The 13,996-nt window shown below is 42.2% G+C and overlaps 1 protein-coding gene across 11 annotated transcripts in view; it reads right to left on the bottom strand.

Annotated features, from left to right (window-relative positions):
* Nucleotides 1-13,996, bottom strand: part of mycbp2 (MYC binding protein 2) — a 53,337-nt gene that overhangs the window by 27,927 nt on the left and 11,414 nt on the right. For 7 of the 11 annotated variants that reach the window (XM_029530929.1, XM_029530933.1, XM_029530934.1 and 4 more), the window contains exons 7-33: nucleotides 13,387-13,458; nucleotides 12,927-13,023; nucleotides 12,757-12,830; nucleotides 10,946-11,084; nucleotides 10,677-10,753; nucleotides 9,121-9,325; nucleotides 8,845-9,009; nucleotides 8,509-8,667; nucleotides 8,191-8,395; nucleotides 7,895-8,040; nucleotides 7,267-7,377; nucleotides 6,812-6,916; nucleotides 4,789-4,908; nucleotides 4,566-4,647; nucleotides 4,320-4,437; nucleotides 3,845-4,203; nucleotides 3,575-3,747; nucleotides 3,030-3,155; nucleotides 2,688-2,815; nucleotides 2,310-2,401; nucleotides 2,054-2,188; nucleotides 1,876-1,959; nucleotides 1,673-1,769; nucleotides 1,350-1,542; nucleotides 895-1,169; nucleotides 421-642; nucleotides 77-268 (exon numbers count right to left, since the gene is read on the bottom strand). In XM_029530929.1, coding sequence (XP_029386789.1) covers nucleotides 77-268; nucleotides 421-642; nucleotides 895-1,169; nucleotides 1,350-1,542; nucleotides 1,673-1,769; nucleotides 1,876-1,959; nucleotides 2,054-2,188; nucleotides 2,310-2,401; nucleotides 2,688-2,815; nucleotides 3,030-3,155; nucleotides 3,575-3,747; nucleotides 3,845-4,203; nucleotides 4,320-4,437; nucleotides 4,566-4,647; nucleotides 4,789-4,908; nucleotides 6,812-6,916; nucleotides 7,267-7,377; nucleotides 7,895-8,040; nucleotides 8,191-8,395; nucleotides 8,509-8,667; nucleotides 8,845-9,009; nucleotides 9,121-9,325; nucleotides 10,677-10,753; nucleotides 10,946-11,084; nucleotides 12,757-12,830; nucleotides 12,927-13,023; nucleotides 13,387-13,458 — 3,951 coding nt within the window. The remainder of the gene's footprint in view (nucleotides 1-76; nucleotides 269-420; nucleotides 643-894; nucleotides 1,170-1,349; nucleotides 1,543-1,672; nucleotides 1,770-1,875; nucleotides 1,960-2,053; nucleotides 2,189-2,309; nucleotides 2,402-2,687; nucleotides 2,816-3,029; nucleotides 3,156-3,574; nucleotides 3,748-3,844; nucleotides 4,204-4,319; nucleotides 4,438-4,565; nucleotides 4,648-4,788; nucleotides 4,909-6,811; nucleotides 6,917-7,266; nucleotides 7,378-7,894; nucleotides 8,041-8,190; nucleotides 8,396-8,508; nucleotides 8,668-8,844; nucleotides 9,010-9,120; nucleotides 9,326-10,676; nucleotides 10,754-10,945; nucleotides 11,085-12,756; nucleotides 12,831-12,926; nucleotides 13,024-13,386; nucleotides 13,459-13,996) is intronic. The other 4 variants (XM_029530930.1, XM_029530937.1, XM_029530931.1 and 1 more) reach the window with 3 other exon arrangements.

Here is a 13,996-nt window from a genome sequence, read left to right as displayed (position 1 = left end):
TGTGTCCCCTGAATACATGTCCTACTGGTGTGCGTCTTTGGTTGATGGCATGTGGATGCTGTCTGGGTGAGGTTACCTCAGAGCCCAGGGCAGAGGCTGTGAGTTCAGAGACGATGGATGCCAGCAGACCACAGGTGTTGGAGACAAGGTGCGGAGAGAACAGCTCCACCTCCTTTCTCAAACTCTTCCTCACTGGCAGGACCACAATTACCAGCATCTTCTCTAATACCTCCCGGAAACTGGTCATGCCCATCAAATTCTCCTCAGTCTACAGAAGCGACAAGGTATAATTGTATGTAACAGTAACAGGATGGAAATGCTGCTGAGGACTCTCAGTCAAACATTTACAGGCTCACAGACATCCACAATTTTCAAAAAGATGATAACCTGATATACAATGTGTGCTATGCAAAAACTCACATGACTTAGTTTTTCCATATGTGCTACCAGCAGGGGGAAGCGGTGAGCGAGGGCCGAGTCATTCTCAGTGCTGACTTGTTTGACCAGTGAGCGTAGCAGCACTTCCCCATCATATGCAATGGGAAGGATGGATGTCAGCTTGACCGAGGTGTTGCATAGAGCTGACATTACAGCCGCTAGCAGGCGGCTACTTGATGTACGAAAGTTAGCCTCAGCAATGTCCTGAAACACAGAAAGTACAAGAATGAATCTAAATTTTTAAGCTGTTTTAGTGACATTCTATAAATAACCAGGAAAATACTAAGAGGGAACTGTCAGTGTGAAGCCCTTGTTAAATGCATAATGTCTCTGTCATGAATCAATAGAAGAATCAATATTAGAAAAACTATTTAACAGCCTATTTAAAACTCCTTTCAGGTACAGTTGCGTGTTCTGCTGACAGATCATTGTAATGAACTTTTGCTAGCAGATTACCTGGTCGAGGCAATTGAGCAGATCACAGAGACAAGCCCACTGCAATGCTGGGGTTGGGTAGAATGAGTGGAAGCAGGCAGTGAAGGTGTTGTGGCACTCTTGCAGCACAGCTTCTAGCAGGGTAAGAGGCTGAGACAAGTATCCCTGGGGGTCGTTGTCTAGCTTGGTCAGGCAGTTGTCCATGCCTTCTGACAGGATCTTCTTCAGCAGGCTGCGTGTCTTTCCCACACACTCTGCCAGCTTGCTTGACTCCTCCACCACTGCTTTGGTACTGGCTAGAAACAACAGACAATCCTGAAGTCCAGACTCCAATTTAAGTTTTCATTGAAATGCTCTTTTTTTTCCCCTTTAATAAATGAATGTATCGACTTTTACATTTTCCATTTCATAGATGTCAAATATAAAGCTTTGTGATAAAGTATGTGATAAAATGCTTTTAAGCTCTGTTTTCCTACCAGCAATGGGGAAGATCTCACATATGTAGACCCTAAGCAGGCGAAGACAGCACGTGCCAACAAAGCGCAATCTCTCAAGGTCTAGAAGTGTGGCTGTGTACTGGAAGCCCTTCAGCCCTCGCAACTCCTCCACCCCCAAAACCAAGGTGGTCCAGCTCCAGTGAAGAATACTCAGCAGGGATTCAAAACACTCCTACGAAGGGACAGCGGTAGACAGTCACACATAGTGCAGTAAAAATAAACGCCTGTAAAGACAGTTACGTGGGAAGAGAAGGAGGTGATAAAACTATGATAAATACTGATGTAACATAGACAGCACTCACCACTGAGACTGTACGAGCAAATGAGCGTTTAAGGATATGCACCGGTTCACTGGTCTGCTGTTTCCCTTTAGATGCATTTCCATCATTTGAGGGAAGCCTGGTATCAAAATATATAAAGGAACAGTTTAAATCAGACATTTGACAAGCTTCTGAACAGAATATGGTTGCACCACTGGTAAGGAAACGTCAGGACTTTAACTAACCTGTAAAGTAACTGAGGTATTTGACCCGCATTGACGTCTGTACCATTGTTAGACTTTTTAGAGCTTTTGAACTGAAAGACCACACTGAAGGTGAAAAATACAAGCATTATTTAGCATTTTAATATGATCAAATAGCCAAAAGTGTAAATGGGTTCATTTCAATTAGCAGTAGTTTTACCCATCATCTGTTGTAATGGTAGCCTGCCCATGGGAGCCACAGTCACTGCTGGGACCAGAAACTCTGGCCCATGCCACATACCACCAGCCCAGCTGCAGCAGCACCGGCTCGTCAAACATCATGGCATATTTCTCCCTAAAAATAAAGGCACCATCTTTCAGAACTCTGAAATATAAAGATTTGATGATTCCACTGCTTTTCCCATATAAATATGTGTAGAAGCAGAAGGGAAACAAAAGGAATAAATAAGCAGTACCTGGCGGCACAGTCATAGGCCAATACATCAGTTTCGGCGAGCAGATCACCGTCTGTCTCATGGTCACCTCCATCAGGGCCCAGCTCAAAGAGCTGCACAAGAAGACTGGCTTAATATATTATAGATGCCTTAAATTTAATCCCACTTAATTAATTGAATGTATTATCCTACAGGGATGACTTATTGGTTTAGTAGGTGTAGCTCATATGGTGCAATCACTCTAGCTTCCCTGTTTGATCATGGTATTGCAAGTGAATTAGGATTTTTCACATATATAATACTTGCATTAGCGAATTGGGTAATAGTCCAACTGACAAGCAAGTTTAAGCAAAAAAAGATGTATTTAAAAATAAAATAAAGTAGCAAAGAGCTTCTCACCTTGATTTTAGCAGTGTACTCCCCTCGACCACCAAACAGGCCCAGCCCACCCAGCAGGATGTCTGCATCAGCACAGAAACGGATGGCCTCCACTGAGTGCGCTGAGTAACCCCAACCACCACCATGACCTATAACATCAAGCATGGGATCAATAAAAATGGGATCAGGCTGTGCAGGGCAAACTGTTCTTTATCTCCGATGACAATTTAGCTGTTTTAACTTGCACTGACAGGGAAGAGTTTGGTTTGGCTCAAAATAATCTGAATATCAAATCAAATCTTATACTTTCCAGTTTGTTGTACTGTCAATCATGTCTAATGTTTTCTGTTAGAAGCCACTTACTCTCAAACCGGTTCACCACACTGTAGTCCTCCTTCGAGTAGACTTTCATCACTGCCTGGGTTTCTTCCTCTGCGCTGGCTACGCCCATTTTCAGCTCCTGCATGGCTGCTAGTGTATCCAGGCAACCTAAAAGTTCATAATGTAACTTAAACCTCCCTGTACACACTTCATATTTCTGGCTATGATCTATAAAATAAAATTAAAAATCCCTTTTCCTTTATAATATTGGAGGCAACAGCAATTTATACAAAATTTTGAACACCAAAACCAAAAGTTTCAGCAAGGGGTCTAAAAGTGAGGGACTGATGATGAACTACTGGTAATATAAACAAAAAGGTCCATTACATGAAAAATTCAAGGGCAACTGAGACTAAGCTCTAACCCAGCCACAACAGCGAAGTCTTGAGGAATCAGATTAGGTACACAGGTGTCCAGTGACCCAGCAACATTTGCATTATAGTATTCATGTACATATGCATGAGACATCCATAAAGGATTTAATTGGACCTCGGATCTTTTGCTGAATGACTAGAGCACATAATTACCAAGGATGTGTAGGGCTCCATGAGAGCGAGTGGTAGTTGCTTGTGACCCTGAAGGCAAAGCCAGCTCAGGACTAAGGATGCTACAGCGAGCCTGGAGATCTGTAGCAGATGGCATCCTAGCATCAGCTATCACTGCATTGTAACACCACATCTCTCTCGAAGCTGGCAAGAACCTTGAAGCAAACAGGGAGATGACATTGAGAATAATAGTTATATTACTCTATAGCATATGGCAGAGAATTATTAATAAAAATCAGTCCTTGGACTGACCTCCAGATGACATCATACACAGGGTCCAGACACAAGCCAAATCCTTGAAGGTCCTCCTGCTCAGAGTCATTGAAAGTCCTGCAGCTTCCATCCATTTTGTTGATTAGTAAGCATTTAAATGGAGGTGGTTCAGACACGGAGGAGGGCACCAGGCCAATAATGTGTTTGCTGGCAAAGATCTCTGAAGTAGCCAAGACATGGGAATTGATAAGAGCCTCATCGATCCGCAGGAACGTCTGGTCTCCGCTGGCACCGATCCAGGTAGCCTTTCGTCCATACTTGGCACCAATGTTGGGCATGGGAGATGGCTTGGCATTCCAGTAGGGCATGTCTAGGATGGGCCGGCCAAGCTGCCCTTTCTGGAGGAAAAGAGAGTGAACATCAACCACATCTGTTATATATATATCTCAACAGGTGTAGAGCAATGTACACCATAGGTGTGTCCTCCATCATATGTTAACAATATTTTTATTACCGAGAAGCTGCCAAATGTGAAGACCTGCCCATCCATGAGGAGAACAGCTGTGTGGTTACTCCCTGCTGTCACCTGGACACTTGCGCCTGGAAGTGCCTGCACCAGAGTTGGAGAACCCCTGGCAGAAAGAAACATCTGGCTTAGGTAGCATGTCCATATAAATACAGTTTATTTATGTTAGCAATGATTACATTTCAAAATCTTAACTAGAATGATTTGTATGAATGGAGGTTGTGGCTGTTGTACCTGGAGTTGACGTCTCCATGTCCAAGCTGTCCATGTTGGCCATAACCAAATGTGTAGACATCTCCATTTTCCATCAACACCACTGTAAAGCAACAAAATTGTGACCCACTTTCTCCACTAAATGCTCACATCATTTTGTTAGACATTTAAAGTTTTCTTCACAAAATATGCTGACAAAGCTACTGAAGGACCTGACCAGAAGCAGCCAAAGAAATTTACTTACCTGAGTGGTGAAAACCACAGCTGACCTGCACAGCTCGCAGTTCACAGTCAAATCTCACTGCCCCTGGGGGGTAGGTGGTGATTTTGCTGGCGTCCTTCTCCCCTCGCTCACTGCTACCATCTACAAGGCAAATGCTCAAGTCAGCACATTTGACAAGGAAACAGGGGGAGAGAGGTTCAGCAGCAACTTCAGACCACGGAGGTTGACGTCTCTGCACAGTCCTGGAAAGGGAGAAAACGGGAAAAAGGGAAAAGCATGCCGAAATAGAAAGGAGGAAACAAAACCTCTAAAACAGAAAGGCTTTTGGCAACCAGTCCCATTACAGATGAACAGATTTGTAAATAATTTGGTTTTCTTTAAACATCCAAGAAACAAAAGTTGGTTTACCCAGAGCCTAAGCCTGTCTAAGAGGTCACAGTTGTTGTGTGTGAGTGGAAAAGGTTGGACAGAGACCTGTGCATTCCAGTAAATGAGTGTCAATACCTTTTTGGCCCTGGAACCAGCTCATTGCTGTGTACCTCTCTCACTGATGCCAGCTTTGGGTTACAATAATTGAAGTTCACCAGAAGCGTAAAATAAATATTGATTGGCTCATGGCCCAAAGATTCATAGGATAGGGCTGAAATGTTATCTTATGAACATAACTCTTGATGTTGACGAGTCCTTAAAAGTTTGCTTAAGTGAACTCTTAAGCACACAAATGTTGCTCTGCGAAGTCCTAGACAATAATATCAATATTGAAGGTGGGGTGGGGGGATTGGAGCCTGCATGCCTCTTCATGAGGGTAAAACCATGATGATCAAGGCTCAAGAGAGATACTCCAAGTAATCCAATCTTACAGCTGTGCATCAGAAACAATAAAAGAAAAGTTAATCCGAAAAATACCAGCCCCGATAGCCTAACTGACATTAAAAATCACTGCTGCTCTGAAACAAAATACACTGTGCTGTCATTCACTCCTGTTTAACAGTGGAACATTCAAACACGCCATTTCTCCGTAGCTAAATGCCATTGAGAAGTTTTTCAAACCTGTTCAGGAACGACTTGACATTCAAACCAGCCTAAGCCACGTATCAGCAAGAAAAGTAGCAGCAGCAGTAGCAGTAGAAAGTGCAGATGCAGACTTGCTGATATGCACAGAAATAACAGCAGCTTTTGACACTGCATTTATTTTGTTTTTTATCCATGATATTATTTATGTTAGCTGACTTTCTGAATCCTGATAATAATAGGATTTACAAGGCTTTCAGCGACATTATGTGTCCACTGTCATTGTTATTTTTCCAAAAGGCTAGCAAAATGCTATTTTGCAAACAAATTTTGACTTTGCTAATAAGAAAACAAGGGGGCTGCAATCCAGAGAGCAAAACAAGCTAATGAAAAGAAATCTCTTAATATGAGATTTCTTTGTTCTTTCTGCTCAATGTTTCCACAAGATCTAAAATCCGTTTGGGTTTTTTTAAGTTAACTTCTCTTAATTTCTTTTTGCTGTGTCATGTTCTTCAGCTTGTCATTCATCATGCTTTTTTAATCAGCATGTAATGCTGCAGTTTGACCCACAAAGTGGTAAATGAGCTGCTGTGAGTGTGAAGGTAAATCCAGTTAAACAAGGACATTGGTTTATATTTAGGTTCCAACAGCAGTGAGCAGAGCAGGCTTCCCACTCTGAGGTTTAGAACTGTTAAACCAGAAAACCAATTGGCTCAGCAGACCAAACCTTTGTTACACCTATTCCTACACGAACACAACACCTCCCCATAAAATAATCAAAACCAAAGTAAAACCAGCCTGTTGAAGAAACTACACTTTAACCTGGTCTAAAGGCTCATTTCTCCACTGTGAGTCACACTGAGTCACAGTGAGTCCTTGTCAACAGGCCACACTGTTTGTAACCATGAGACTTGGTGAGGACACAAGAGTCCTGTCTTCAGAGAGTGAGAGAGGAGGTGGACGGGACAGCCAGATTGGGAGATAAGTCAAAGGGGTGTCTCTGCACCCGTTGAGTTAGTGAAGACCGCAGTACCTTTGTGCTTGTCCCGTTTATGCCTTAGTGCCTGAAGGGGTCTTATTCTGGCTAGGGCCTGCTCACGCTGGTTCATAAAAATGGGACCAGGAAAAACAAGGGGGCCTGGGGGAGAAAAAAACTTTCACATGCATGCACAATGCTCACAAATGGGAAAGAACACATGAAAATACTACACCACAACAATACACACACACTTAAAAAATATAAAAGACACCAGCAAAGGGGAATTTACCAAGGCACAACAACCAAGCTCAAACAGCACCTGAACATTATCTGAACCTAAACAGGGCGGGTATATTGTTCATTTTACCCTCTTCACTAATCCCCAATCCCATCTCCACAACTTCCTGCACCTACAGTAAAGGGCTACCAGAGTTAACTCACTAAAGGCAATAAAACCCACACAGCTCTTCCCTAAACATAGCCCCATTCTGCCTAGCCCTGATCCATACCTCTGCCCTCCTCCAGCCTGTGTCGGCGGTTGATCCTCTGTCGTTTCTCCTCCTGGCGGATCTGAATGTGTTCCTCGATGTTCACTCCTGGAGGGGGAGGGACAGGCACAGCTGAAAACACAAAAGGCCCCGGGTACAGGCAGCCCAGACAGGATGCAGGATGAGGACGAGGCGGGAAGGCAGAGCAGAGCGGAACAAAACAAGGCACACATCAATGAATGATGGAGAGAGGTGATGGAGAAGCAGTGACTCTGCACAACACAACAATAAAACGAAGCGACAATAGCTGTGTGACAATGCACCCAAGCAAATGCAAGACAGTTTGGAATGTGCAGTATAAGCAGCTTTCTGTTGCGGCTTGGAAAGATATGCACCTGCTCAAGACAGTCACTTCTTCTTATCAGTTATAGAAGATCCAAATGTACAGCAATATTGCATGATGTAGATTGTAACATCACCACCATTAGTGTATGCCACAGGTAGATGGCTGAGATTTAAACATGCATACCACTTTGTAATTTTGAACAAAATATAAACGAAGGAAGTGATGATACAGATGAGAAGTAAATGTATGGATGAAAGAGCAAAACAGGGAGAATGTGAAGTCTTAAAATGTCAGTTGGCATACCTAGTAGCAGGTCTAGTGGAATCATCTCCTTTACAGCGTCAAAGATGCCCCTCTGTCTGGCCTCCTGACCATCAAGCTCCCTTGCACAGGCCTTGCAACAGCCACAGGCTGAGCAGCCAGACTCTCCAGATCCACAGCCACAGATACTGAGCAAAAAACAAATGTACAAAAACACAGACAGACAAAATATTCATGTTATAGAAATACAATTTGCCAAATACATTTGTGGTACAAGTATTGCTGACCATAATAACCCTTTCCTTAGTGTGTGTGTGTGTGTGTGTGTGTCCTCTTACCCTCCTGGTACTCTGTCTGGCCGCCCGCTGCTGACACAACTGGCACCATAGCCAGTGCAGTCTCCACATACAGTGCAGACCATACATTGGTCCAACTTCCACTTGTGCATGCCTGGTTGGCACATCATGCTCTTCTCTTCTTTCTCCTCCAGCTCATCCTCCAAGTCTTCATCCATGGCTGTGGCCATGCTCTCCACACCAAATGCTACACATCAACAGGCAAGTCAATACGATGAATGCACTAACAAGTAATTATATGTAGGACATAATAGAAGTTATAGTATGTATTTGCTTCTTTGTGTTTCTACATTTTCTCACCTTTCCCTGTCTGGCTCATTGCTCCAGTGTCTCTGCCACATTGGCCCTTGTTGTTCACACCAAAGGTCCACACTTCACCACTCTTGGTCAGGACACATGTATGGGCCTTTCCCATGGCAACCTGAGTTACAAAGTGACCTTTCAAGTCTGTCACCTGGCCTGTGGAGAGAAAAGAAGTGTTCTCAAACAAATACATTTATAAACTGGGAAATGGATGTTGTTAAAAATCTTATATCTGTCTTTCTCAAAGCAATGTAGATAAGGATGAGAAACAACTGGAATTGCTCTAAAAAAATCCCAGAAGCTGAGAATATGAAAGTAGGACAGTCAACTTACAGGTGCTGTCACTGTAAATTGCATCTTTGCCAAACATGTAGAGCTCCCCATCCTTGGTGACGATGCTACTGCTGCCATTGTTGCAGGCAGTATACACTGCTGTCTTGGTCTCTAGTTTGATCATTTTTTTGGGCTTGTAAGGCTTGGGCTGCCTACGACTTTTAGCTACAAGGGAAAAAGGCAGACATCAGCTTTAAAAGGGCAGCTGATGGATTCGGTTGTGTTGGATAAAATGAATGCTAGATTTTCATTGATTATAGTTTAAAATCTCCTTACTGGACTCTCCATCCTCGCCCTTGCTGGCAGAGCCTGTAAAGAACACACTTCCATCTTCAGCTACTAGCAGTGCATGGGAACCATCATGGCCAACTGAGAACTGAACAATCTTAGGAGACTTTGTAACGGGCAGTTCCACCCATTTTCCAGCTGAGGGACCACCCTGCTTTATACCAAGGCTCTGGTACTTCCCTGTGTAGTAAATCTGTGAAAAGATGATGAAGGAAGTTTGTTACACACAGTGAGAGACAAAGCTAACCCTAACCCTAGCTCCCCAAAAAAGTAAAATAAATAAATAAATAAATTCTGCTGGCCAATATTGAAAATAGCAGGATAAACTGTATGGATATTTTCAACCTGTGCTGTAGCAGATGGTGAGCCTGGATCAATGTTTTTGTCAGACAGTCCTGTGTGTTTAGCTCTGTCATGTCAGTCCAATGCCAGTATGGATTTAGCTTTAACTATTCAAATGATAGAGGGAACCTACATGACGCATGTGTAATGGCTACTGCTAGAGGTGAGATCATTTTTATTTTATCTGCCAGTCACTTTGCCACAATACAATAATAACACATAGTAGTAACTTGCAATCTATAAAGAGCCTTTGGAGGGGTTTTTAATAATATCAATGTCAGGCACAACATCAAGTCTTAATGTCTTAATGAGTGACCTTTGTGCCTAGATACAGGTCAGCTGCTACTATTTTTACCCATCCATCTGGCCTGGGTTAGGGTAATCTGTAGATAAAGTGTGCTGTGAGATTAGACACAGACACAAAAATGTGCAACAGGCAACTGCCATGAACTGCTATCTACAAAAGACATACACCACACCTACTGTACTGACACACACACGACCACACCCTACACACACCCCAACAATCAACATTCTGGTTTTACGATGACAGTCCACCTTAAAATGTGAAATATCTCCTTCAGCAAGGAAGTGCTGAAGGATATTATACAAAGGACTGTAGTTAAACTGATGGTACACTGAGCCAATTCCTCCAGCAGTCTCTATACATGGACTCAAACATAATATCCATATTGTTTACTCTACCCTAATTCAAATTTGATAATACCATTATACATATATGTATATGAAAAGAGCAAAAGATTAGCTGGGTGGTTTTTTGAAGATTAGAGTGTATGTAACCACTAACAGAAATTTGGTCATTGCAAAATAAACAGCAACTTCAAAGACAATCATTCGCTATTATTTAAAGGCAATTTAGCAACTAGCCATTTTCCAAAACAATAGGTCTCATTGCTAGGCTTTTTGTAAAAGCTGGTCTTTGGAAAATCTGACTATTGCTAACTACATACAGATGTTGTAAACTATTTTGTCCAATAGGTTTCAGGTGGCCAGTGTGACCAACAGAAAACACACATGCAGGATGTCAATGTCAATTTTGAGTTTTTGCCAACATTTTCACCTCTACGGTGCCTGGCCTTTCATTAAACAAGACAAAAACTATTAGGAGCTTGGCAGATGACTTTTTATTTGTTTTTTTTTTACATTTTAGGCACACATCCAGATCAGATTTTCATTCTCACCTTTCCCGATGCAGTTTTCATCAGTGCAAACTCCCTGCCGGCTCCAAGTAAAGCTGCCTCTTCATCAAAGCCTGTGCCTGAGAGAAATACATGCTATTTAGATTTTAAAAAAATAAATAAATGACAAGGTAGGAAAGCATTATTTTATTCCTCTGTGATTTTAACAACTTCTGACAAACTTATGGCCTTGTGGACACACACACAGTGTGAGATGCCTGAAGCAGGTGTACAAATAACCTCCAGACATTAGTCCATTTCATGTCACTTACTGATGATGTGCAAATCTTTCTCCAGGTCAAAGAGAGAGATGCCGCAGGCGTGCAGACACTTCCTTGCCAGCTTCAGCTGCAGTTCCTGCTGCAGGGCTGGGTCTGAGCTCATAGTATAGATCCGCACCACAAAACCGTCCTGCAAGGAGTCCGAGCAAACAGGAAGGAATGCCATTTCACTTCAGGACTTTATACTGTTATAGAGTAGAATCCATCTAACAGTTCCAGGACAGAAAAAACCCCTGCTTCAATGAAAACAAATCCCTGCTTCAGCTGAGGGGATGCTTATTTCAGAGCGCAGATAGGCGATGTCAATAACAATCTCACTTATAGACATGAGAGTGATACATAAAGAGGGAAACTTTAAGGGATGAGGGTAGAAAGGAAAAAATAAGCATATTATTAAAGATATCAAACATTTTAAATTACAGTGTGTTGGAGACAGTGGACACGATAGTTTAACTGTGCAAGTTTGTAAATGTGTAAGTGGCCACAAGTGTATGTGTTTTGGTGCAGTGGTTATTCAGATGCGTCATCACGACATGGCGTCACACAAACACATTCTCATGTGGGTTAGTCAAACAGCAGGGATGTGAATGAAAGCGACAATTTACAGGAGAGAAACTCAGTACAGAGGGGACAACAATTGGGAGGCAACCAGGATATAAAGAAAAGGATTGTCTGGTTTCCACTGTGTGATAATGATGATGGACTCATCTTTTGTGCTTTGACTCCTGCCGAGCAGAGCACATGTGCTATTCAAATCATTTAACAAGAACTTCTGTCATCTGGCCAGTCCTCTCATTGTCTCCCTACATATTACCTTCTTCCGCTGATGTCTCCCTTCACCTCCCGTAGTTTACTTAAATCAGCCTCTTACTTGTCTTCCTAGCATCGGAACCCTCCACCTTGTGTGTTCCTTGTGGTTTTCTTCAACTCTAAATGGTGTATGCAATGGAGGCATTTTCTGGCTGCTCAGTAAACATGCATGCACCTTTTGAGGATACCTCCTCTTTCATACCCCAATCTTTAGCCTAGAAACTGCGACATGGGAAGAAGGCTGGCCGCAACTGCATATTTCACATCTTTCCCTTCCCCCACCCACAATACAGAGTGCTCTTGCAGATGACTGCTTGTGAGATTAAGCTCTCTGGAGAATACCCACATGTGGTCTAATTGCCCTGGCTGCCACGTGCACGTGAAGACAACACAATTGCACAAACATACATTCATGCACAACACGCCCTTGTGTGGCACAGCTGTGGATCAGCTGGAGCACACTCAAAGTGAGGCTGGACCCTTTACATCAGGGGAAACAACAGGGAGATAAAACATCTTAAATATACAGATTAAAAAATTAACTGGAGAGGATTTTATTACACTGATACATTTAAGCAACTGAAGGGATGATAATGTGCTGTCATGGTCTTCAAATCTCTTCCTGTTCTCTATTTGTAAATAGAGCATCTGCTCAGAAAGGCTGACAAAAACGTGAAATTAACCTGCTATTTAACCACTGTGGTGCAGCAAGTCAATGATAAAGTAAATGCTGAAGGCTAAGGCAGGGAATGTAATAGTACTTTAATCTGAAAACATTATACAACCAAATACAGTTTGTGCATCATGAAATCAGCTCTCTCAAACAGTTTCAAGCAGATGTTGGTAGTACAGCTGAAATGTTTCTGATTTCTGTTCCACATTTGGGGAAACTCGTAAGTGCAACCAGGACCACAACAACTGATACCAGTTCAATTTCAAATTTCTAAAATTTTAGTGCACCAGTAAAGCTTTGGTCAGAGTATCTGACTTACATCTTTGCAGGCTGCAATCTGGTTGATGTACTCTCCATCTGTGAAGATGATGTTCTGTCCATCTGAGTGTTGACCTGAAATTATAACCAATGTTTATGTTAGTTGCAGTTGTGGTGTCTTCACCCTTAAGAGATACTGCATGAAAGCATGAAAAGGTGCTTTTTCAGTACCCGGCATGGCAATAGTCCCCTCATGCTCCAGAGTCTCAGGGTTGATCTTGAGGGCCGACATACTATGGTTGCTTGTGTCCCGATACAACAAGTACCCCTGAGATTACACAAACATCAATGATCCAGCCATAATATATGCTTGACAGCTGGCATGGACAGACTGTTGGTCATGGTAAAAATTAACATGTATTTAAACATTTTATTTTAAAGTATCATTTTAAGTTTCATCCATGTCACACTTCTCTTAAAGAACACATCAGAGGTCGGAAAAAAAAATTACAGCTATTGTCACAAGTGTTAATATATCCATGTATGAAACTAAGCACTGACTTTGAATAACCAAAATCATCAAAGTCATGTGTGTATGTGTGATAAAACTTTTAACGAGGTGAAAGCCTTTCCAAAGCCTGTGCAGGGAAATGTACATGACAAGCATCTTGATGAAAGCTCCACTACCGACCTGAGCAAATCCCAGCCATGATCTTTTCTCCTTTCGATTCCTGATCCGAGATGTAGAGTTGTACACGTGGCCCTGTGGGCATTGATTACACATGAGCACATAACCACAAACACTAAATAAGTATAGACTTAACGTTGACAGATTTAACCATGATGTTTTATTTAAGACCTATCAAAGTCATCAAACTAAAAACAGTAGAGGTGTCTGTTTTAAGGTAGTGTGGCTGAATGTTCTCTCCTGCTAACACAAAGCTGCTGGACTAAATAATGACTTCCTATTTATATCCAATTGAGTGCAATGATTTCACCTAAATCTCAATTAGGTTTGCACTCTTTTTTACGCAGTGCCTTTATTTGTCTCGTCTAATTAGATTAAGAGCTGCTGATGCTTCAAAGCGATATTGTTGGACATGCACCTTTTTCTTACACACAAACATGACAGCCCTGTAGTAATCTCTGGGACAGTCCATTTTCAGACGATCTAATGGTTTCCTTAAAGTTTTCCTTCTTAAGAATAAAGAGATTCTCCTACACGCACAAATTAACGCTTAATCCTTTAGTTTGTCTGAAAAATTAAAAATCACCCAGTTAGCAGATATTTGAACAGTGGA

This window comes from Echeneis naucrates, chromosome 21, assembly GCF_900963305.1.
Source record: "Echeneis naucrates chromosome 21, fEcheNa1.1, whole genome shotgun sequence".
In the NCBI taxonomy this organism is placed as follows: domain Eukaryota; kingdom Metazoa; phylum Chordata; class Actinopteri; order Carangiformes; family Echeneidae; genus Echeneis; species Echeneis naucrates.
This window is presented reverse-complemented; position numbering and strand designations above follow the sequence as displayed.